This window comes from Tyto alba, unplaced genomic scaffold, assembly GCF_018691265.1.
Source record: "Tyto alba isolate M040663 unplaced genomic scaffold, T.alba_DEE_v4.0 Super-Scaffold_20000042, whole genome shotgun sequence".
NCBI lineage: Eukaryota > Metazoa > Chordata > Aves > Strigiformes > Tytonidae > Tyto > Tyto alba.
This window is the reverse complement of record NW_024881293.1, coordinates 8,329,141-8,351,407: the sequence shown is the minus strand read 5'-3', so window position 1 is coordinate 8,351,407 and position 22,267 is coordinate 8,329,141. Positions and strand designations below refer to the sequence as shown.

The 22,267-nt window shown below is 45.5% G+C and overlaps 1 protein-coding gene across 1 annotated transcript in view; it reads right to left on the bottom strand.

The window, feature by feature from the left end:
- Positions 1–22,267, bottom strand: part of PRDM16 (PR/SET domain 16) — a 342,166-nt gene that overhangs the window by 24,692 nt on the left and 295,207 nt on the right. Inside the window, exons 5-9 of the mRNA XM_033007817.2 lie at positions 19,022–19,124; positions 11,682–11,880; positions 6,911–7,058; positions 6,321–6,474; positions 820–2,221 (exon numbers count right to left, since the gene is read on the bottom strand). Coding sequence (XP_032863708.1) covers positions 820–2,221; positions 6,321–6,474; positions 6,911–7,058; positions 11,682–11,880; positions 19,022–19,124 — 2,006 coding nt within the window. The remainder of the gene's footprint in view (positions 1–819; positions 2,222–6,320; positions 6,475–6,910; positions 7,059–11,681; positions 11,881–19,021; positions 19,125–22,267) is intronic.

Sequence of the window (22,267 nt, the reverse complement as noted above, 5' to 3'; positions counted from 1 at the left end):
TTCTGAATTAATTCCTTCTGGAAGTTTAACTGGCATTTGGCTAACTTCATCCAGTCTGCTTTACACATGCCTTCCATGTTCAGCTTATTCTAGGCATGACATAACAATCAGGCCTTCCTCAAAAACCATCTGGTTCAAGTAGAACTGGAAAACCCCTGTTATCTTCTAAGAAAGATAAGTCTGCAAGAATTGGATCTGGGAGAGATCCGGATAATAACACGCTACCATGTATTCACATAGTACTTGTTACTCCAGACTTAAAAATTTGTTTCAAAAGGCTGGGTCCGTAACAGCAGCTCCTATGAACCGCAAAACTCTAAGGAAAGGAATCAGAAAGAAAAAGGGGGGTGGGGAGGAAGAAAGGTGAAGTGGCTCACAAAAGGCCATCAAGTAAGTCAGTGGGAGAGCTGCATTTCCAGGCTCCCAGGGATCCTGACTCATTCCCAAGCCATGAGAGCCCGGTCTCCGAGGCATCTGAACTCTGCATTCTTATCGAATCAAACCTCTGGAATTTCCCCAGCAGAAGTGCCATCTTAGTGTTGGCTCGTGGGAGAGTCCTTAAATAGGTCAAGTTTCTTCTTTATCAAAATAAGGATGTGTCCTTTAGACATATTGATTATGAGTACTTCTTTCACTTACTCAGCCTTTTTGGTTCAGAAAATTCAACGTGCTGTGACAAAGGAGAGAGAAGTACAATCAGCCGCAGCAGACTTTCCCTGCTCTTTCTAAACAACCTACATCCCGATCTGCCTCAAGTTGTGATGCCAGCTAGCAAATTAGCTCGTTAGAAGAAACCCTTAAGGCAGGGTATGTTAATACCTGTATATGGGGTCCATGAAAAAGGGTGATGGCTTAGCATAATGCAGGGATGGCTGCTGAGGCAGTTGCGACTGGGAAATCTTGGGTAAGACTTCACTTGCCATTAGCTTCCTTTCCCCATAAATATGGTTTTTCCGTGGCTCTCTTCCTCCGTTCTGACTGGCTCGGATGCGGTTGCCAATGCTCAGATCCAGTGGCTGTTCTTCCCCTGAGGATGGGGTTGGCAGGACCTTAGGTGGCGGCAAGATTGGCTTAATCTCTTTTGGCTTTGTGGTGAGATCGAAGGGCGACTCTGAGCTGGTGCTGCCTACTTTGTGGAGGTCCCTGGGTGACTTTGGTTCTGCCTTGACCAGCAAGTTGTGATTGAGGGTCCGCTCCGTAAAAGGGTAGAGTGAATGGGGGAAATTGGGGAGGAACTGAAAAGGGAACATGGAATGATACGGGAGCGAACCCATCTTTTTCTCCTGCATCCCCATGAAGCCAGGCCCAAAATATTTCTCTGCGATGGAGGCGATAGCTTTAATAGAGTCATTAGCTGCTCCCGTGGTAGGTAGCAGGTGCTCTTCGGGGGGAGGAAAGAAGGAATGCTGAGAATAGAAGAGAGGGATCTCACTCGTGTTGTTGGTGGAACTCGCAGACACAGAGCTGCTGACAAAATCTGGCTTGCTCTCAATTTGTTTGCTCTTCTCTTTTGTTTTGTCCCTGTCACTCTCTGCGTCACTGTCCAGGTCAGAACCGGTGCCAGTGGTGGTGTCCAGATCTGTGCCTGTGGTTGTATTGACATCCTCAAAGTCACTGCCATCGGACATGTCACTGTTCCTGGCTTTTAGCTTCTCCAGGTAGGAGTTTTCCAGGCTGCTTTCACATTTCTCCTCTCCTGAAGTGGCCTGGTTGCTGTTGCTCACTGCAGAGATCAGAGGAAGTGCTGGGTTCCCAAGGGGGCTTGGAAGCTTTGCGTCTTGAGTGTGGTTGAGGGGACTTTTGAGCAGTTGTGTGGGTGGTAACAAGGGGGGCCTAGGGTATAGAGATGGTGGAAAAATCCCCGGGAATCCCGGAGTGAGGGCAGGAAATGCTGGGGGAGCAGGTGAGAACGGAAGACCCCCCGGGTGCGGGCGGGATGGAAAATAATCATTAAATCCCAAGCTGGCATGATTGAGGTTGGGAGAAGGCTTGGATTTGTCCATCATGGAAGTGGGCGTTAGGGGTAAGCCAGGGGCAAAAATCCCGCCTGGGTTGTAATGGTTCTTGCCCTCGCAGAAGCGCCGGTGTTTGTTGAGAGAGGAGGTAGTGCTGAACATCTGGCCGCAGTCCTTGCACTTGATCTGGGTGCGACAGTCCGCGTGCATCCGCTTGTGCCGGCAGAGGTTGGAGAACTGCGTGTAGGATTTGTGACAGACCTCACCTAAAGCATCAACAGAAACCAACAACAAAAGCGATATGAAATTAAGAGCAAAGGGCAGGGAGGTCCCGAGGAGCTTTGCCAGTGGCCCCCCACCCCTTCCACCCGGCCCCCAAAACCTTGATCCCCGATAGACAGAGGAGGTGAACCAACAGGTAGAGCCATGTGCTGGCCTGGATCCTGAACCCCCCGCAACGCTCCCCCAGCTAGGGCTGCCCTCCACAGCTTTGCACACACCATTTCATTTCTTCAGGCTTCGGCTCCCCCTGTACAGACAGGAACGGGGGAACAGCTCTCTCCTGCCCTAAGTGCCTGTTCAGGACTCAGCCCCACAGGCAGAGGCAGCCGGGGGAATCCTGGCCCAGGCCACTGGCAGGGCTCGAGGGGGAGCGGGCTGGAAGACCCCCAGGAGCGGCTCACAAAGCAAAGCCATCGCCCAGCTGGCACGGGCCACGCTCCCGGAGGCTACCACCCGAGAAAGAACACCTCCCCTCCCTTCCGATAAACCTCCTTCTGAGAGAAACTCTGAACAAGCGCCTCTCTACAGAAATCCCAGGGGATGTGCTACTCCTGCTCACGCTTTTTTTTTTCTGGAATTTGCAATAAAGATAATCATGCATTTTAATGATAATATCTATTTGTATTAGCTAGTCTGTTTTCCCTGTAGCCCTGGCACGGCAGGAAGCACTGCGGGCTGAAGGGAGAAGAATTTTACCTCATTTAATCAAAACTACTCTTTCTTTAATGCCATTAATAGTAAGTAACCGCTCCAGAGGGATGTTCTATAAATACTTTGCCAGCCAGGCCTCAGCTCAGCTAGAAGTGGGGTGAGATCTTGTATTCGTTAAATTAGTAAGACACCCTTGCAATGCTAAGTTAACGCTACATCAGCGTTTTCTTTAACGACCTGTAAATACCAAGCTTTCAAAATGTAAGGTTTTATGACCTCTTTCACCTGCAGACTTTGCTGGGGTGGAAGGAACAGGGCAAAGTAAGAAAAAAATCCCACCCAAACTTTTCTGTATATCAAAACACTGTAACTTTTTATTATCTGATGCCTCTTTCAACATAGGAATAAATTCTACTTCTTAGTGAATTAACACACTTCTTTCAATGGAGAACTGCTGTTATCACCATTTTGTAAACATGGAAACTGGGACAAAGAGAGGGAAAGTACATTGTTCAGAGCTGGGGAGGCAAGGATCAAAATCCAATGTCTCCTGACACCCAGTCCTCCAACTCGGTGATGACATGGTTTGTCTGTCCGTCTGTCCTTCCTTCCTTCCTCGCTCTCTTCCAGCCTTTACTGACAGGTACATGCAAACATGACTTTCCCTATATTTTTCTCTAAATCTTTACGATTTACATCACTGCTTGAATATCGAATGACTGGCAGGAGAATACTTCACCAGCAGCTCTGAAAATATAGGGGGAAGCCCCTTCTATTGAAATTCAAAGCAAAGATTATTAAAATTTAACAAATTTGACCTTTCAGTCCAAACAAGCATCCCAAAATTCAGTGGGCTGCTACTGAAGGGTCTGCTGTGTCTGGTTTCTGATTGGATTAGCAACTGAACATAAACCATCTTTCCTCAGAGTATTTCAGCCTTTCTGCTTTGGACCCAGATACAGCAAGGAGCCGCAAAGGAAGCGCAAACAGGAGAACTAGAAAGTCATCCGAAGAATTTCAGTGTTTGAGTAACAGCTTTTTCAAATGACTATGCTAAAGCCACCCCTAGTTTTTGGCAATCACACCCTAAAAACTCACAACAGTTCTTCTGAACTACTATTATTGCATACATATAGTTCTATGGCTGTCACACGTATTATTTTAGCTACCTTAGACTATCAAAGAAAGGGTTTATTTAGGTTGGTTTTTTTTTTTTACTTCATTTTAAAATGTTTTCTTAAAAAATATCTAAACAGAGTTCTTAAAGGAAACACACTCAGTTTATTTTCCATAAAGCTAATAGCCTATTAGAAACAACAATCTCTGTTTCTATAGAAGTTTCAGCCAGTTCACCACTGCCTGCCTCAGTTTTGATGCTACTTTAACTGCGTGACCCTTGGCTCCAGAATGGGTGAGGGCTTCTCTTGTCCTGCTTGCCTACACAAAGCCAGCATCTTTAGGGTGTGTGCCCAGATGAAGAGGCATGTGCAAACACTTCCATGTATAAGGACAGCACGAGTAAAGATAGCTCCCTCTCAAATTACTAATAATATCTGAAGAAATGTCACGTTTGGGTGGATTTCTTTAAAAGACATTTGTATAATTTTCTTTCCAGAACAAAATCACCCCTTTCTAATCTTAATCATCTCCCTCGCCAGGTGTCAAGGGATGCTATATTGTGGTTTAGAAGATACATGAAAGTTTATAATAAATGGCTTAATAAATGCTTAAGCAGATTGTATCACAAACTGAGGGCACTTTCTGTCAGTTTTCACCGGCTTGACACTGTGGTTGCGCAGTTCACGTTACTTTTACTGTATGGATTCAGAGTTTTACAAAAAAAAGGAGTGATACTGTTTCTGTGTGGCAAAACTTTCTGAGAAGACGAAGGATACTAAAAGCAAAGTCTTCCAAGGAAATCAGGTTCCTTTATTCCATTTTCCACCCCAGGAAGCTGCCAGATATATACCATGCTGCACAAAATTCCCTAAATAAAAGTGCTACAGGTACGGGAGCTCACATCATCATTCTGAAAAAGGGAAAACGAAAATTTTTGCTTAGTCTCCAGTTCTACAATGATTTAGTAATTCCACATGTCATGTCCTCTCTTGCTGTTCTGTGTTCTGCAATTGTAAAATTACAGTTTGGGATTTTTTTTTAAAGCCAAGTATAAGATTGTAACAAACAAACACACACACACACACCCTCTTCTTCCACTTAACAGGAAAGAAAAACCTCCCAGGGAATCCTGCCTCAGGGCTCCCCTGGAGCTGCTAAGGGGATCCACGCTCAGGTGACTCCACCCTGCATGTCTGAATCAGGCAGAATCACTCTCGAGTTGTTTTACAGGCTGATTTAGACTGACAACTCCCTAATTCTTATGAGGTGAGAGTGAGGAGATTATGCGAATAAATCATTCATCCCACTGCAGCAATACTATGAGATTCAAATTATCTCTTTCATGTGCCCGTCATCAAATGAAAGATTGCATCAAAATGAGCAATAAGAGTATTTTTTCTTCCTCCACTGACACCCATCTGATTATCTCAGAACAGATTACTGAAACGGGTCTCCCCTGATACTCCTGCATACTGTTCCCATTATACCAACAGGGAAAAAAGGCAGAAGTGGGTTCAGTGGCTTCCCTACCGTAACATCAAAGCCTGGAATCAAACACAGATCCCGTTCTGTGCTTGAACTGCGCTGTCTGAAGAGTGTCAGGAAGTAGTCCCTAAAGTTCTATAGCTTTGTTGTGACACAATCCACTTTTCTGCACAGTTATCAAAATCCAATAGGTGCTGTGTCAATTAAAAAAATATACAACCCTGAGAATGACAATAAATGAGATGAATGGCTCTCAAAGGAAAATGCCCTTTTGGAAATATTCCACTAAAGAGCACACGAAGGACACAGTTAACCTGCTATTTATGTGGCTTCCAAGCATTATCTAGATGAAACATGCAATAAATAAAGAAGGAAAAAACTCTTTAAAAAACACCTTCTTCTCATCTCTGTGACTATTCCAAATTCTTTACAGTGGCTACAGATTTGAGGTACCCCTGAAAAACATTTCGATCAGGCTGTGTCAGCTATTTATTTATGTCACCAATGTGAACATTCGAAAATTATTAAGGAAAAAAAGACGAGAGAAAGAAAAGATATGAGAAAATGGCAACGCTAGGACTGCTGAGAGACTCAGCTTTTAACTTGTCAAGAAAGTCAAAAACTGCCATGAATGTTTACTGAAAAAACAGGGAGCATGCAAAAAAAAAAAAAAAAAAAAAAAAAAAATTGCTGCGGAATTTCATCTTGTGCTCTGACCTATAAAATTACAGCGGCTGCTCACAGAGGGACAGCTAGTACTGGGGGGCCCCGCAGGATACGTGCAATTATAGCAAAAGCCGGAGCTCTGTGATGGCCGTGACAACTTACATATGAAAGGTTTGACAGTGCTGTGAATGTGCTTGTGTTGTTTGAGGCCAGACGAGGTGGCAAAGGTTTTGCCGCAGTCCGGGCAGGCATGGGCCCGCGCCCCGACGTGCTGGGAACGGATGTGCCGCTGGAGGTTGCTGGGGTCTGTAAACACCTGAAAGAGAAAATGCCTTGAGGGAGGGGAAACAAAGCAGCAGGGAGAAGAGAGTGTATGTAAAAAGCTTGACTATTTTGGGGTGGTTTTTTTTTTTTTTTGTCACCACCGCTCGGAGCGCGGATACCCAGGCGGGCTGAGCCAGGCTGCGGCAGGCTCTGCGGTGCTGGCCGGTCAACGGCCGCTTGCTCACCCACATCTGGCCCGGCAGATGCCCTGACACCCAGAAAAAGGCCCGAGGCGAGCTGCTGGGCGCAGGGCTCCACATCCACACCGAGATCCTGGGGCCAGCTGAGCGCACCTCTCCGCGTTACCACGGCCGGGCCACCGAACCGCGCCAGGGTGGGCTGCCCGGCCCCCGGCCCCCTTCCCCCCCAGGTCCCACCACCCTCTCCCACGCCAAGCCGCCCACGGTTCACCACGTCCCGCACCGTACCTTAACGCAGTTTTCACATTCAAACCGTTTCCCACTGTCGTGAGACATCTGGTGACGAATCAGGTTGGATTTCCAGTTGAAAGCCTTGGGACACTGGTCGCACTTGTACTCCCTCTCCTCGGTGTGGATTACCATGTGCTGCTCCAGGCTGGGAAAGAGAGACAGGCTGACCTCGGCGGGCAGGCAGCGGCCGCAGCCCGAGCAGAGCCCAGCTCCGAGCGCCCACCTGAACCGGGCGCTCGCTGCCAAGCCACATACTGTTACAGAACTCCTGCCCCGTATCAGGGAGGTTTGAAACCGAGAGAGGCGATTAGAGATGGCGATAGGGAAACAGGCCGCGAGCCCGTGGGGTCGGGGAGGGGGGGGGGTTGTTCCAGAACGAACTGCCGCCACGGAGCGCGGCTGCAGAAGCCTTTGTGCAAAGGAGGTGAGCAGCACGTCGACCACGAGAGGTGCAGCGACACGCAAAGCCCGTTTTGGTTTTTGGCATTTATTTCACAGATGGAAGCTGCCCTATTATGCCTCCAAATGTCGCTGTATTCTATGATGTTTCTTATTAAGTGCCCAAGTCCATTTACAAGGGGGAAAAGGAAGGTAAAACCAGACCCGACCCTGCAGGTTCCTGAAGGGAAAAATGAGCACTTTGTGCCCAAGACTTCTATGGCATCCCCACAGGGAAAGACAAGATATTAGCTGTTGCTGCTGAGACTATCACGTTGCCGTTTTCATGGGCACACAGCCCACAGCTTCCCAGAACACAGCAACTTAACATTGGAAAGAAACATGATAAGGTGCAAACACATTTCACTTCTAAATGTCAGACATCTTTGATTACTTAACTCGGCAATTTCAACTTCTGCCAACTGGCAGGCTCTCCCAAACCAGGAGGATGATGGCAAACCAAAGTGGCTGCTGGAACAGGGCCACGGCAGGGATGGCTTTTCAGAGAAACGCATAGGGTGCTCCGTTTTCTCCAGGCCAAAGTACTGTCCCTGCGCATCAGCCCGCGGCGTCCCGCAGGGCCACCGGACCGGGGGGACTGTTGAGGGAAGCCGCCGCTGGTGGCAGCGGGGCCGGCACGGAGCCTGGGAAACCATTCTTGTTGAAGGCCAAGTGCTGCAAAACGTACTGAGCATCAGGCTGGAAATCCTGCACCTCAGGGCAGCCCTGAGAAAGTGAGGAAGAAAATTTGCATCCTCTGCTGCCTTCAGTGTGCTTTAACGGGAGTTGCAAATACTCCGCCTGGCTGTGAATTCTGACGAAGGACAAAGTTATGTGAAATCTGCTACTGCCCGAAATCCCCTGCAGATCGACATGAAACAATTCCTATGGAACTCTAAAGCACGGCTATACTTTTTATAGGAACATTAAAACTAAACGCTACTGGAAAATTCCTGCAGGCCAATTTCAGAGCAGATAAGCCCCTGGGCACTTCCACAGAGCCCGAGGGAGCCACCCCGGGGCCCTGCATCCCCCGTGGGACCCCCTGCCCGCAGGCACCCCAGCACCAGTGGCACCAGTCCACAGTTCCTGGTGTAAGGGCTAACTGCACTGATCCCTTTGTGCCCAGAGGGCGATTGCTGGCACACGAACGAGAGCAACTGTGTAGAAAGGGGCTTCATCACAAGTGGGCTCGGTGGGACTGCGACCGGCCCCTCAAGTCTCCGTATGAATCTAAGCAGGCACCAGCCTGCTACTCCCTCGAAGAACCTCCCCTTCCTTCCAGTCAGACCGTTAATATTCACAAATGTGCCCCTTACAAACTGCCAATCCACTAATTTTAAAGAAGCAATATTCATTTTGCTAAAGAAATGGTGCTCCTAACACTACAAAACTTTTTACGCATACAAAGAAATACATACCTTTCGTATACATATACAAAAATACGTCCCTGTTAACTGTGATTTATGAGTTTATTTAGAACAAATATGGACAAACTAATATGCTGTTTAGAGGCAAATACCTACTGGGATTAGCAAAACATTTATGTATTTAGTCAGCTGCTAAATGCTCAATTTCAGTTCCCCAGTGGCACTCCTGATTTGATCTGTATTAACTTCTGAAAAATTGTACGACCACCTAGGTAAGCTGACTGGATATATCCTGTGTTGTAGTGGCTTTCTCACTATGTAAAATAGAGCAGATTGATGGAGGAGGGACAGATGTGGACATTCTCTCACAGCTCCACTAAATCCATCAGCATGGAGCAGACTGAATAGTGATGCTATGGACTCTATCTTTCCCCTGTTGAAAAAATAAACTTTATATCACTTGCTTAAGAAAACCCCAACCCAAATGTTTGGAATCGGTAGTCTAAAGGGCAATGTACCCAATGAGCCCAGGAGCCTATATCACAACTCCAAACATTTTCCAAGTGTACAGGTCTGTGCCTGGTGACTTGGAGTATCTCCATCCAAGTTCAGCTGGAAATACCTCGAAGAGGCCTTTCCCTCACCTAGGGGTGCTCAAAAATTGGAAATCCATGCTAGCACACACATGAACTTTTGCCTCAAGATCGGGATATTTGTGTTGAGCACACGACCTGTAAATGTTCTGCCACGTTTCCTTCTTAATTACAAGGTCTGGAAAGTAACAGGAGTGATGATTCTGAAGAACCAAAACAGGACAAGGTCCTGAAAATAAATCAGGACAGGGCTCTGCCTTTGGCCCTTCCACAGGTTTTCAGTCTGACTTTGAACAAGTCATTTGTTCACCCCCTTTACCTACCGACACTTAAAAGCAGTGCTTGCTCCGGGCCCTCTGCCAGCCACGCTGGCAACGGAGATGTGTCCCGAGGCAAGTCAGGGCTTGGACCCAGTCAAGGTCTGTCTTAACCACTTCTCCCAAGAAATCCAGGGAAAATGGGACCTTAATTCAGCCACATCATTTGAATACATTTGAACTAGCTTCAACAGATGACTCTGAACATCTTACTGCCAGGGAAAGGAAAAAGGGACTCAAAATTTTTCTGCTTCTCTTAACCCCTGCAAAATGGACCCAGTGTTACTCCGGGGCCCCAAGGGGAGCCAGGAAACACATGGATGTCAGAAAGGGGAGATGCTATATACATTTCAAAAAGGTATTTTCTAAACTAACATAAAAACTACAGAATGCTCAAAGCTACAGAGGAGAAAGTTTCTAACACAGATAGAGAGATAAAAGAATTGGAATTTCTACTAAAATCATATATATTTAAAACATTTAAAGGAAGTTCTAATTTTCTAGTCAGGTAAAAAATTAAGAGAATTGCAGCCTCCTAGTATCTAACCAAAAGTAGCCAACATAGAAACACAAGGTGAGGAAGAAAGACATCAAACTGTGCTAACAGAACCACTGTACAGGTATCACTAGCAGACAGTATCTATTTCCAACTTCTAAAACGCCCACAACACAGCCAAGAGCCAAGCTCTTTTTTATACAGGTGAACTAGTGAAACGTTCTTTACATTTCACCTTTCTCTACATTTTTTAAAATAGATCTTTTTCTTCACCTACCCAGATAAAAGATCTGAAAGCAACAACATAATTAAGTTCAAAATTACTAATGCTGGTGGACATCATATTTTTAAATTTTTAACAGAAATGAAACAGGCCATATACTGACTTTAAGCTCAACATTTTTGCTCTACTTATACAATACATGACAGAGGACTGCCAGTTCTCCCAATTTTATAACAGATCTTGCTGTGTGTGCTGTTTGTTCATCTCAGAAGTCACCTGAAATGAGCAGGTGCGAACTTCAGCCTCCAGTAAACTGATAAAACTCCAGTCCTTGTGCTGTGGAGAAAACCTTGAAAATACAGCCCAGGAGTGAAAGGCTTAGGATACAAATAAACACAATCCTAAAATGATTTTAAAAACCCCTCAACTTTTTAAAAGTGCCTCCTAATATTTAACTATTTGAGTCTTGTATTGCAAATGAATCAGAAATCTCAAAGATCTCTGCTTTAAAGCTGCATTTGATTACTATCACATTATGTATGAAGGATGCAAATTTTCAGGTAAAACTTATTGGACCAAAGAAGTTTTCCTTTTTAAAAAAAGTTCAATTCCTGTTTAGAGTTGCCTTATAATAACAATAATTGAATAATTATTGCAAATAAAAACATGAGCTGGAGAATATCTTATCTTTTTTTCCTTTTCACATTTCTATAACAAAAATGCATGATGAACACAAAATTCTTTCATTAACATTTAAAAAAAATTAAAACCAAAAATTTGATTGGAATAGAATTTTTCTAATTGCTTCTTCAAGATCAACTAGGAGGTCAGGACCACATTAGGAGTTCTAGTGCAACAACGCCTCTTTATACCCACTGATCTCAAATGACCAAGAATTACATATAAAAAAAGTCTTCATGCAAATATCGGTAGAACTATTTTCTCTCAGAATCAGATCACATGGGAGCAGCTGCAGCAAAGATACTAACCAGGTCTAGCACCACAGCCCTGAAAAAATCACAGGGAATTCAGAAAACTACCATTTCAACTCCATACTGCCAATAATCTGTGGATGCTTCTACCAGCGAGTGATGCAAAGCATCCCAGTCTATGAAATCAAGAGGAAGCAAAATGCTGTTGAATAACTAATGACACTGAAGGATCCTAACCCGACCTTCTTTAGCCCCACGGAGGCAGGAAAGGCTCATCCCCGGAGCCGGCCGGGGCTGCCCAGCTCCCACCTTGCTCCCACATTTCCCATCGTGGGCCAGGACCGCGCAGGAGTGACGGGGAGGGGCAGGCCAGAGGAGGGTCTGGCAATTTTCCGGTACCTGTATTTATTGGGGAACATCCTCTCACAGTCTTTGCACTCATGGACCTGTCCATCTCCAAGACCTTCTTGCTTGATCTCGTCGTTGAGGGTCTCGTACAGGGAGCTGACAGCGTTGCAGGCGTACTTCTTGTGTCGCCGCAGGTCGAGCTTTGACTGGAAAAGTTCATCACAGTCCTCGCAGCGAAACGTGTGCTCTTCTACAACAGACAGAGAAGATGATTTTGACTTGTGGATCAGGAAGTTCAAGCAAGTGTAATTATTTCACCCAATACTGGGCTTGTACAGAAAGCATAAAATTCTGTGAGGATCTATCAAACAAAGAGGAAATCTACAAGTGACAGGAGAGAGAAACCAAGGTAGGCTGTGCCAGCAGATTGCTTTCACTTTAAGCATTAATAAAAAAAAAAATGCACAAAACCAGGAGAGATCTTGTTTTCTTTGTGTCCTGGCTTCTGCCAAGACATAGAGACCGACAAGAACTAGTAGATATGCAAAACACCGGGGCTACTCTGGAGTACTGCGTTCATTTGCAATGAGGTTTCCTGAAAATATGATCGAGGTTTTCCTCAAAAGGGGCTGCCAGGGGAAAAAGGAACAAACCATACTCATATAGAGACAGATACTGGGAAAAGCAAATCGCCACAGCACAGACCTGGAGAAGCTCCTTTCTAAAACAGTGCCTTTCTAATGCTGTCCTCGTAACTCATCCTGCACAACAGCAGAAGCACGGTGCACTGTCAAACCTGGAGTTCAAAATCAGACTACCATAGAAGAAAAAAAAGGGAGCCAAATTCTTTGTTGTTGTGCTGTTTTGTTTTTTAAAAAAAAATCTCTAATGCACATAATAAATTATTGTAGTCAAGGTCAAACAAATTAAAAAGAGGGCAGCTATTATTAAGTTTACAAGGCAGCATCCTGACCATAGTGCCAAGCCAAACAATCAGCTCAGAGCTGTAAATTTTCCAGGAGAACCTCCTCTGCGAGGGAGTTGAGATAGTTCCGGGTTTCTCCACCCAGCAGCCAGCTTGAAAGAGGTTTCCAGCCACCACTTAGTCACTGGTGCTGCATTTCCCTCTCCCCCTCTCCCCTCTTCCTCTGGACTCCGGGGCTCTGTTCCGCATTAGGCTTTATTCTCTTTTCCTGATAACTTTACTTTCAAAAGGAAAGCTTGTGGTAAAAGGCACTGGTTCAGAGGGAAGCGTGGAGATAATCTAAGAGATGCAGCCAGAAGCCAGTGTTGTGATGGAGCTGATGCAGCCCCGAGCGCTGCAGACGACAGGGTAAGATGCGGCAGCATCTGCGGCTTCGTGGCTGCTCCTCTGCCTGGAGCCGCTTTCAAAAGCTGCAACCTTGCAGCAACCCCGTGGTTTAAAGCACCCCATGCACTTGTCTGCCCCAAGTCTTGCATAATTACAACCACTTAGGCTGCGCTTTAAGGCCTGAAATTGTGTTTTATATAGATTGGGGTTAATTTTGTTAGAAGCACGACACGAGCACAAGCACAGGCAGTATCACACCCAGCGACCACCGCTTCCCCGCCTGCACTTGGGCAATAATCTCCTTTCTCTGTTTCTCTCATTACAGCCTATTTAAACTCAGGCTGTGGTTTTCGCCCCGTGCCCCTGCACACCGGGGAGTCTGTGACTTGCTGCTGTGGTGACTAAGAAAGACAAGATCCCATAAGCTGTACAGTGAGCTATGTAGGCAGATGAAACCCAAAGTGGTCCACACCTACACGGAAAGTATCGACATGTCCACAAACTGGAAAAAGTCAAACACACTTAAAAAAGAAAATATCACCAAGACTCAACCAGCGAAGCCTCGCTGTTGATCCAAGCAGCGTGTCTAGGGGTACTATACCCCGTTTACACAGAGAATGAATAAAATACAGAGATGCTATAGGATTTCCTGAACTGCAGAAGAGAGGGATATAAAAAGAAATTAAGTCCAGTGGGTCAGCATTTTCCTTTGGGGAGAAAAAGGGATTTTGACTAAAAAAAGGAGACCTAAGAGAAGGAAATACTCACATATTTCCCACTTCAACTCATCTTGACAGCTGGCATACCCTGAAATCGCTGTCAGCATCCTCACAACAAAGTGGATCAGGCCCTGCTCTACTCCTTAGAGAAATTCTGTTCCCTAACATTTTGTAGAACAGTTCCAATATGTATCTCATGTGTTTTATGTCCCTGGGGAGGGAAACCTGGAAATCAGGATATAAAAAACTACCCAGCAGTATCAAGACACTGTCTATAACCTACCATTATAATAATCCAAACTACTTTTTATGAGGGGAAACAAACCGTAATTGTAGTATCATCATATGTCTTGTTATTGCATTTTACTTTTAGCAACAGCATGAAGCATAAAGTGTTACCTCACGAAATTTAAGATTTCATCTGCACATGTTTATGGACCGAAAACATTCTTAGTGCGAAAGCAGCAAGCGAGGAGGGGTAAGGGCTGTGATTAGGTGCATTTAGGTACGTTTTCACTCTCCACACGTCCATAACTCGGGTGCGAAGAGACAAGCCTGACAGCATCAAGGGTCCTGAACGCAGGCACTGCATGGGCTGAGGCAATAATCTCATCATGCCATCTCTCCTCATTACTAGTGAATTCACGTTAGCTCTGGAACGAGTGTTTATCTGCTACAACGTTCAGTTTTCATAGTCTCAGACGTCAGGCTGTACTCAAAAGTGTCACTGGCACTAACAAACATGACCTTACGTTTGTTCTGCTTGTGACTCCTAGAGACGCACGTGGGATGGAAGCTCATTTGCCTCATGCAGCCCACTGAACTGTGGAGTAACAGGATAAATCCCTCACTAACTCCAGATAACGTGGAACTGCTCTGGCAAGGTGTTTGTCTACCTCAGAATTCATCCTGAAAATCCAGTGTTTCCCCTCTTCACTCGTTTGTAAATACGGTGATGGCTCAACACGAGAAGGTTTTTTTGCAGAAGGGACACAAAGCCCTCCGGACTGGGAACTCCAGGTAGCTTCACCTCTTATGAATCTCCTACAAAACTCCCAGCATCTCTCAAGATCAAACTGACAATTCCCCAGACCTGAAAACTGGGAATGGAGGAAACAGATTTTTTTTTTTCTTCTTCTTCTTTTTTTGACTTCAGAGAAAATGCATCAAAATACCTTCTGCAAATACATACCAAATTCTTCCTACTTCAATTTAAGATTTACATGATTAATCGTATCTTATTTCACCCAAACTGTCCTCCAGAAACCAGAAATCCACTTCAAGTTTGGAAAACTAGACATGGAAAAATAATATACTACATACCTGGTTGATAATGGACAACTTGCAAGCACTCCCCCCCACCCCCCCAAATATACAACCTGATGGAGCACTAGATGTTGTTATCAATAACATATTTTTGTCCTTTCTGTGAGATTAGAGCAGGCAGACAGACAGATGAAATACATTAATAGCCTCAGTAATAACTGTTAGAGAAGAGAATTTGCTTCTAATTCTCCTTGTCCTTTGCCAGCAGAATTACAGACCTCACCCGAACTGCACACAATATAACATGACCCTCAGCCGGTAGAAGCTGGTGTAATTCCGTTTACACAAGCTGGGGACCTGCCCTGTGAGACTGTTATTAAGAAATGTAAGAAACAAGACAGCTCAGCTGAGGCGTGTGCATTTTTTGCTTTTGCATATGTTCAGAGCTACAGAGATTTTACAGCTCTAGCCCTTGCACGTCACTAAATTGAAAATACCCCTGTCTATTTTATACAGTCTCCTGCTTCAGTAACAACATTTCTCTTCCATCATCAAACACAACAGCTTTTTCATAGGTAGAAAAGGTGGGTGATAAGAAAAGAAAAGCATGTGCCTCAGAATATTTGGGTTTGGAAAAATAAATTTTTATTGAAAAGAAGAATTAAGAGAGCTGACAAAAATATGATTAAAGCCCTTGTAGTCACGTTACACATGTTGCCACTGGTTGCAAAGCCTATTTTGATGCTCAGAGAGGTTAAACCAAGGAAGAACTGACTGGCTGGTAGAAAAATCCATTATATCACATCACTATCCAACACCCATTCCTCCGGCATTCCCGTTTCTGAACTTCAGAAGACTAGAGATCAAACTTCTCAATAGATAACGCTGCAGGGCAAGGAACCCACCATTACCCTGCAAAAATGAAACCTAAGCAACAAAGGAGGCTCAGGCCTGAACTAAGAAGACATGCTGTCTATTCTGTGTCTTTATATCAGACACCCTGATTGTAGACTTCAGGTTCATTAAAGTGTTTTTTTTCTTAAGCACCAAAAATAAAAATATTGCCCTTCAAAACAAATTCTTATTGAAGTTTTCTTCTTTCTTTAAGCACCACAAATGAAAATACTGCCCTTCAAAAAAGGTTGCTACTTCAGTATCTTACAGGGAGAAGGGGATAAAAAGAAAAGAAAAATCCAGTTACAAAAAAATTGCTGCCTGTTCTCTATGTCTTGTTTGTCAAATCTATGGTTATATGTGCCTATCTTAAGTTCCATCAGTAACACTCAGGACAAAGCAGGAATGTAACAGAAAAATAAATCAGTGCCTAATAGCTTTCAGAGAAACCAAGGGGAACACAATTATGTGGCATCTACATGCTAATCTACCAGACTTGAATCTCAAAGGAGTTCAAGTGCCCTACTCAAAATTCCTGCAGTGATAAGGGGTCTGCTGTGTTTGGCTGGGGTTTGGATAAAAGATTTTTATGATAATTATCTTTGTGTGGAACAATTTTGCATTTTCTTTCTTGTTAATTCAGAATCGAAATGGGGGTTCGAGGCAGCAGGAAGATAGCATTACTGAAAGTAAAAAGTATTAAGAAGTCAAATATTTAATGTTGGCCTATTATAATTTGAAAGCAATTATGTGGCAAAAGCACTAGACATTACCAGGAAGATACAGATAAATGTTACATAATGACAAAGATGGAAAACAAGAAGCACTTTCTGCTTGTTCAAATAAAAGCCTATTAGAAACAGAAATGCAGAACAGTGGTGACTTTTCTTTCTGATTTCTCCCTCATGTCAAAAGAAGGATAGGTGTTACTCCATCACTGTGCATACAGAAATGATTCATCTCTGTGTGTTGGTCTCCAGAAAACTGTTAACTTTTTGGGGGAGAACACTGAAGAAATAATCCAAATCCTGGCATCTCAGTGAGACAGCAGCTACCACAATGCCTGTTCACTCACTTCACCCATGGACCTTCAGAAAAAGAGCTTTCAGCAGCACTAATCCTCAAACTATCATTTTTTTCAGAAATATTTCAAACTAATTGTGCATATCATACGTACACCCTCAAAGAGTGCAAAGTTGAATCTGAAAATTGTATGCATATACAGGTAAAAGAAAATAAATGTATTGTAGGATGTACAGGTGAGACAACTCAAATTTCAGCGATTATGTAGAACAGCATTTCCAACTAATAGTTTAAAAATGACTGGTAGATGAGAATATATTTATAGAAACTAGTCATCAAATAATAATGCAAAACCTGCAACAGGCTCTACATTCAACGAATGAACAGAAAAAGACGTAAGTAATAAGCCCTAATAATCTCTTTGAGAAAATTCATGTACCTTTTATGTTGTTCTCTAACTTTCACCGTCACCAAACGTCAAGGAAACTAAGAACCCTGGAAAACAGAGCAGAGCTTTGCAAGTGCGGACTGACTGTCACTGCGTTTCGGGATCACAAAGCCCTTCCCGTGGGGTTCTGCAGTGCTCTGTTACGGTGGGGTTCTGTACGCATCTCAGGCCTTGCAAGCAACCATTTTAAAATAAGAATCTGCACAATTTTTGAGTACTCTTGGTGTGTGTGCTGGTGCCTTGTTTCTATATATTTTTGGGAACGGTTTCCTAGTTTTCCTAAGAGATCGCTTCCACTGCACAGTGTTTGTACTGACAGGTTCTGGCACTTGCAGTGAGAGAGGTGGGATACCAAACATTAGTCAGAGTCTCCGATGAATGTTGAAAAAAGCACTTGAACAAAGGAAAAAAATCCCAGCGACACTCTCAGATGGAGGGAACATTTCAGGCCGTGTGTCCTGCTGACAAGAGCCAGCAACAGCTACTGCAGAGAAGCATGCAAGGGCCCTGCAAAGAGCCGCGGAGCAGCAACCTGTCCCCAGGGACACGGCTCCGAACCGCCTCGCAACAGCCCCGTCTGTGCCGCAGCTCAGTCCGCGCTTCCTTCCCAAAGCCCTGAACTGGATCTTGTCTCCTTACTGGAGGAGCTCTGGCTATCCTTACTCTGCAGTATCAAACGTTTCTGTTCTTTGTGAAACTAAAACTGAACCCCAAGCTTTCAACGGGCTAGCAGAATGACAAGCAGAAAGCTCCATGCTTCTCCTTATTAAAAAGGTAAGTACTTTATAGCCATCTTTGTGCACCATGAAAAAGGGAAACAAGACTCAAAGTCTTCTCTTTTCTTTTTCTTTCCCCATCCCTCTCTACACGTTCTCTCGAATTTCACATGGCACTGTTCTGGTGTAGGAAGAGAATCCAAAAATCTGAGCACACTCCTCCTTGCCCCAGCTTACTAGAAAATGCTCACTTAACCTGGAAAGCAGCATGGTCTTTTAGATAGCCTGTGTGATTACTGAACTTCAGTAATTAACAGCAGGATATTTAGAGGAAAATGGTTGTGTTAATATACAAAGAAGTGAATAAAGCTTTGTCTTTCAGGTTGCTCCACACACAATATGCAGTCAAGGAAACTTCTCCCTCTGCAAGCCTATTTCAGCTACACACCTTGTCCAGCAATACCAACTCACTGCAAGGCAGGAGAGATGCTGCAGTAATAAAAACATGACCTTTCTTTTAAAAATAATCATTCTTCTGGCCTTTGCTGCACCATTTCAGAGTTTCAGAGGTGTCTCTATTCTAGGAATAATAATTCCAGCAATGACTCTTCCATCCTCTGCCTGCATCCCCCTTTTCTGTATAATCTAAAGCTCTAAAGAGCTGTGTTTTGCAAGCCTTAGAATGGCTTGGCCCGTTTTTATTGCACAGGGTCCCTGGGGATCAAAAAGGCACCTCCAATGACATTCAAAGCCACAGTGTTCCTCAAAGAGAAGCAGCAAATTAATCTGTTGCATGCTTTGAGGTTAATAAAAACTTGCTTGCTATCATTGACTAAGACAGCTACTCTCACCAGAGAACAGGTGAAAATAAACATAAAATATTAACAGTTACAGAAGGGGGCAGGTACCGATCAGGTTTTCATCCCAGTTCAGCACTAACTGAGGTTCTCGACATTCCTAGGTTTGCAGGTGAGAGGTGCAAAAAAGTCCTATCTAGCAAAACGAGGCCTTACCTTCCATGCTGGGCGCCATGTTCCCAAGTGAATAACCACCTTCCTTCAAATACACCAAGAGCTCTTCTCCTGGCTCAATTTCTTTAATAACTTTATAATAGATCTGGGAATCAGAAACAAAAATTGAGAGACATGTTAAATATGCAAAGACTTGCATTTTACATTTTAACCAATAACTCAAATTATTCCAGCTAATAGGGGAGGCTGTCACTTGATTTGTGTGGTAATTGCTACTGAGAGCTCTTTTTTTCTGCCTTTATTTTACTCTATGTGTGCCAGTGTTTTATGCAGCTTGGACAATAAAGGAGTATTTACGGTAACAGCCTCTCTTGTTCAAATTACACAAAATCTTCCCATTGTCTTCCCTACCTCCTGTAAGTTTAGTGTATTTGTTATAGCAAAGGGAAGATTAAACTGATGGACTTGACGCATTTAAATCTCTGCTTCTCTAAGCCGAAACTGGCCTGATGATTAGAGAGCTGAATTAGCAAATCCTCATGGAATTATTCTGTAGGTTACTCTCACCTAGAGCCTGAGGAGCTGACCCCCAAAGACAAGACCTGAACCATCCCAGGTGAGCAGTTCGTCCCCATTCAGAGTTCCTGTCTAACCACAGGACCTGGCCCTTCTGGAACACGCCCAGTGCAGCACTGCTAGCCCACCGCAGCTCCGCCAGAACACCCAGGACAGACCCCGAGCCAGACCCAGGCTTCAGACACGGGCAGGGACCACACACCAGCCCTGATGCCCCCCTCACATTGCCACTTAAAGCGTGCAGAACATGGTTTAAAGGCTACCTAGACCTTGCACAGGTTTCCTGAACCAAAATGAATTCTCACACTCCAAGGATGCACTTCTTAGAAAATATTACGAGAAGGAAAACCCCTTTATCCAAGGTGCAACGAAGGGTGATGTTGCAAGGCATCCACATATTAGCGCATGTTTTCATACACACCACACACTCATCTTTACTGTTCCACCCCCAAACCCAACAGAAAGCTCGGCCGAGCGATGACGGGGTTTCACGTGAGCGGGCCCCAACGGCCTCGTTCCCTGTGACAAAATGACAGAGGTCATGGGGAGGAAGAGTGTGATGACAGGGGCTTATTTGGATTAGCGGGCAGATGGCTCGCTGGTTCCCTGGAACGACCGGGAACTAAATTGCAGCCCCAGTCGCCCGGCAGCTGGGGCAGTGCTGGGCCGGGAGAGGAGCTCTGTAACCTCAACTGGGAGGGCATTGCACGAAGACCTCCACAAGGAAAACTGTGAAAGAACAGCAGCAGAAGGAAACCAACAGCAGGATGGGAGCTTGTGCAGCTGAGGAAAAGGATCAGAACTATGTGAAATCCCAGAGACTCGGCATCTTCCATGTGCTGTCCAAGTTTTAGACTATGCTGGACCCTGTCCTCTTCTAACAGGAATACCGTGAGAATTCAACAGATATTAGCTGTTAAGTGCAAAGTTTTATTAGCACTGCCTTTAATAGCAATGCATGAAACCTTTTCAGGGTATCAACTGCAATTCGCTTACAAGGATTCCCTTGATCAGCTGCCACTCATCCTCTGCCAATCTACCGTTCAGAGGGAACAGACACACAAAACTCCTACAGGCCTGCGTTAATAGTGTCACTGCGATGCATTTTGCTTCCCGGCGTCTCCTTCCTCCCTTCTCCCTCCGTCTCGTCCCGATGGCGAGCCCGGCCCCGGCTCGGAGGGGAAACTCCCGACAGGTTCCTAACCCGCCCTGCACCCCAAGAGCCGGTGAGCTGTCCCCGGCACCGCACACGGAGCCTCAGGACACGCACCCCCCGCCGGAAAAGCACCGTCGGCAGCGACCCCCGGGGCCCCCGGTGCCGGTGTCCGGGCAAAGGGGCTCCCGGTGCCGCCCAGCCCCGCTCCGCCGAGGGCGGGCAGCCGCGGCAGCTCCCACCTTTTCCCCTCTCCGGAGCGAGCAAAAAATAAATTAAAAAAACAAAAAACAAAACAACAACAACAAAACAAACAAACAAAAAACACACACACAAAAAAACAACAAACCAAAAACCAACAACAACAACAACAACAAAACAACAACAACAACAACAACAAAAAAAACAAAACCAACCAAACAAACAAAAAAAAACCCCACAACATTTCCCCCGCGGCGCCCGTTCCCGCAGCTGCTGGCGCGACGCCGCTCGCAGACGGCCCGGGGCGTGGGGGGGGGGGGGGGGGGGGTACTATGCCGGGGCTGGGGGTTCCCGCTGCCCACGGGGCCATCACGGGGGGAGCGGGGTGGCCGGGGGATGGAGGAAGGGGGACGCCTGACCTGGGTGCTCCGGGCGAGGCGAGGCTTCGGCGGGAGCCCCCACCCACCCACCCGCGGCGGGGGACGTGGCGGGGCGATGGGGCCGGGGGTCGCCGGCCCGGCCCCACGGACACGCACACACACACACACACACACATACCACACTTCCCCCCCCCCCCCCCTCCCGCACGCTGCTGGGCGGCCTCAGGAACTCCTCTTGCTAAAAGCAGCTCGGCACCATGTGTTTCACTTCTCCAGCTGCCTCCATCCACGCTCTCCCAACCACGCTCTAAACCACCTTCCCTTCCATCTGCACAGTCACTGGAATATGTGCGTATCTTGTGTACAAACAGATTACTAGCACCCAGCAGAAAAGGCCCTGAAATCTCAGAGTCTCAAAGTGGTGTGGTCACGAAACCAAATGTTTACGAAGAGAAATGAAATCAAACTGCTTGTGATTTACAAAATGTCCCAAACTGTACAGAAACCCATCCTTGCACTTGCCAGAACCCCCAGCATAATTTTCATCACCATTTCCCACATCCTTCCACTGAAGCTGCATCCAGCCTCATCCCGCATGTCATCTTGCCGATGCACGACCAGGAAAAGTGACCTTGTGCAGCTGGAAAGATCCAAGTATCTGGCTGTGCGGTGCTTCGAGACCCTCAGCTGAAAAATCCCGAGCAGTGCCCAGCAGATACGTGCTCACGTACAGATGTAAGGAGGTGCAGGTATTGCTGAGAGATTGCACTGAACCGCTTCACGCAGGTCAGTTAATATCTATGGATTCCACTGCGAACTACAAGTGGTATTAAAACTCTCCTTTTTCGCGTTATTTTTTCATTTGCGCTTCCACCCTCTTTCCTGCCTCCTTGTTCATCAAGAAAAGCCTTTCCCAGATCCAAACCACACCGAGTTTAATGGCAAGCCTGCCTGAAAAACAAAAGAAAGACTAGGAAT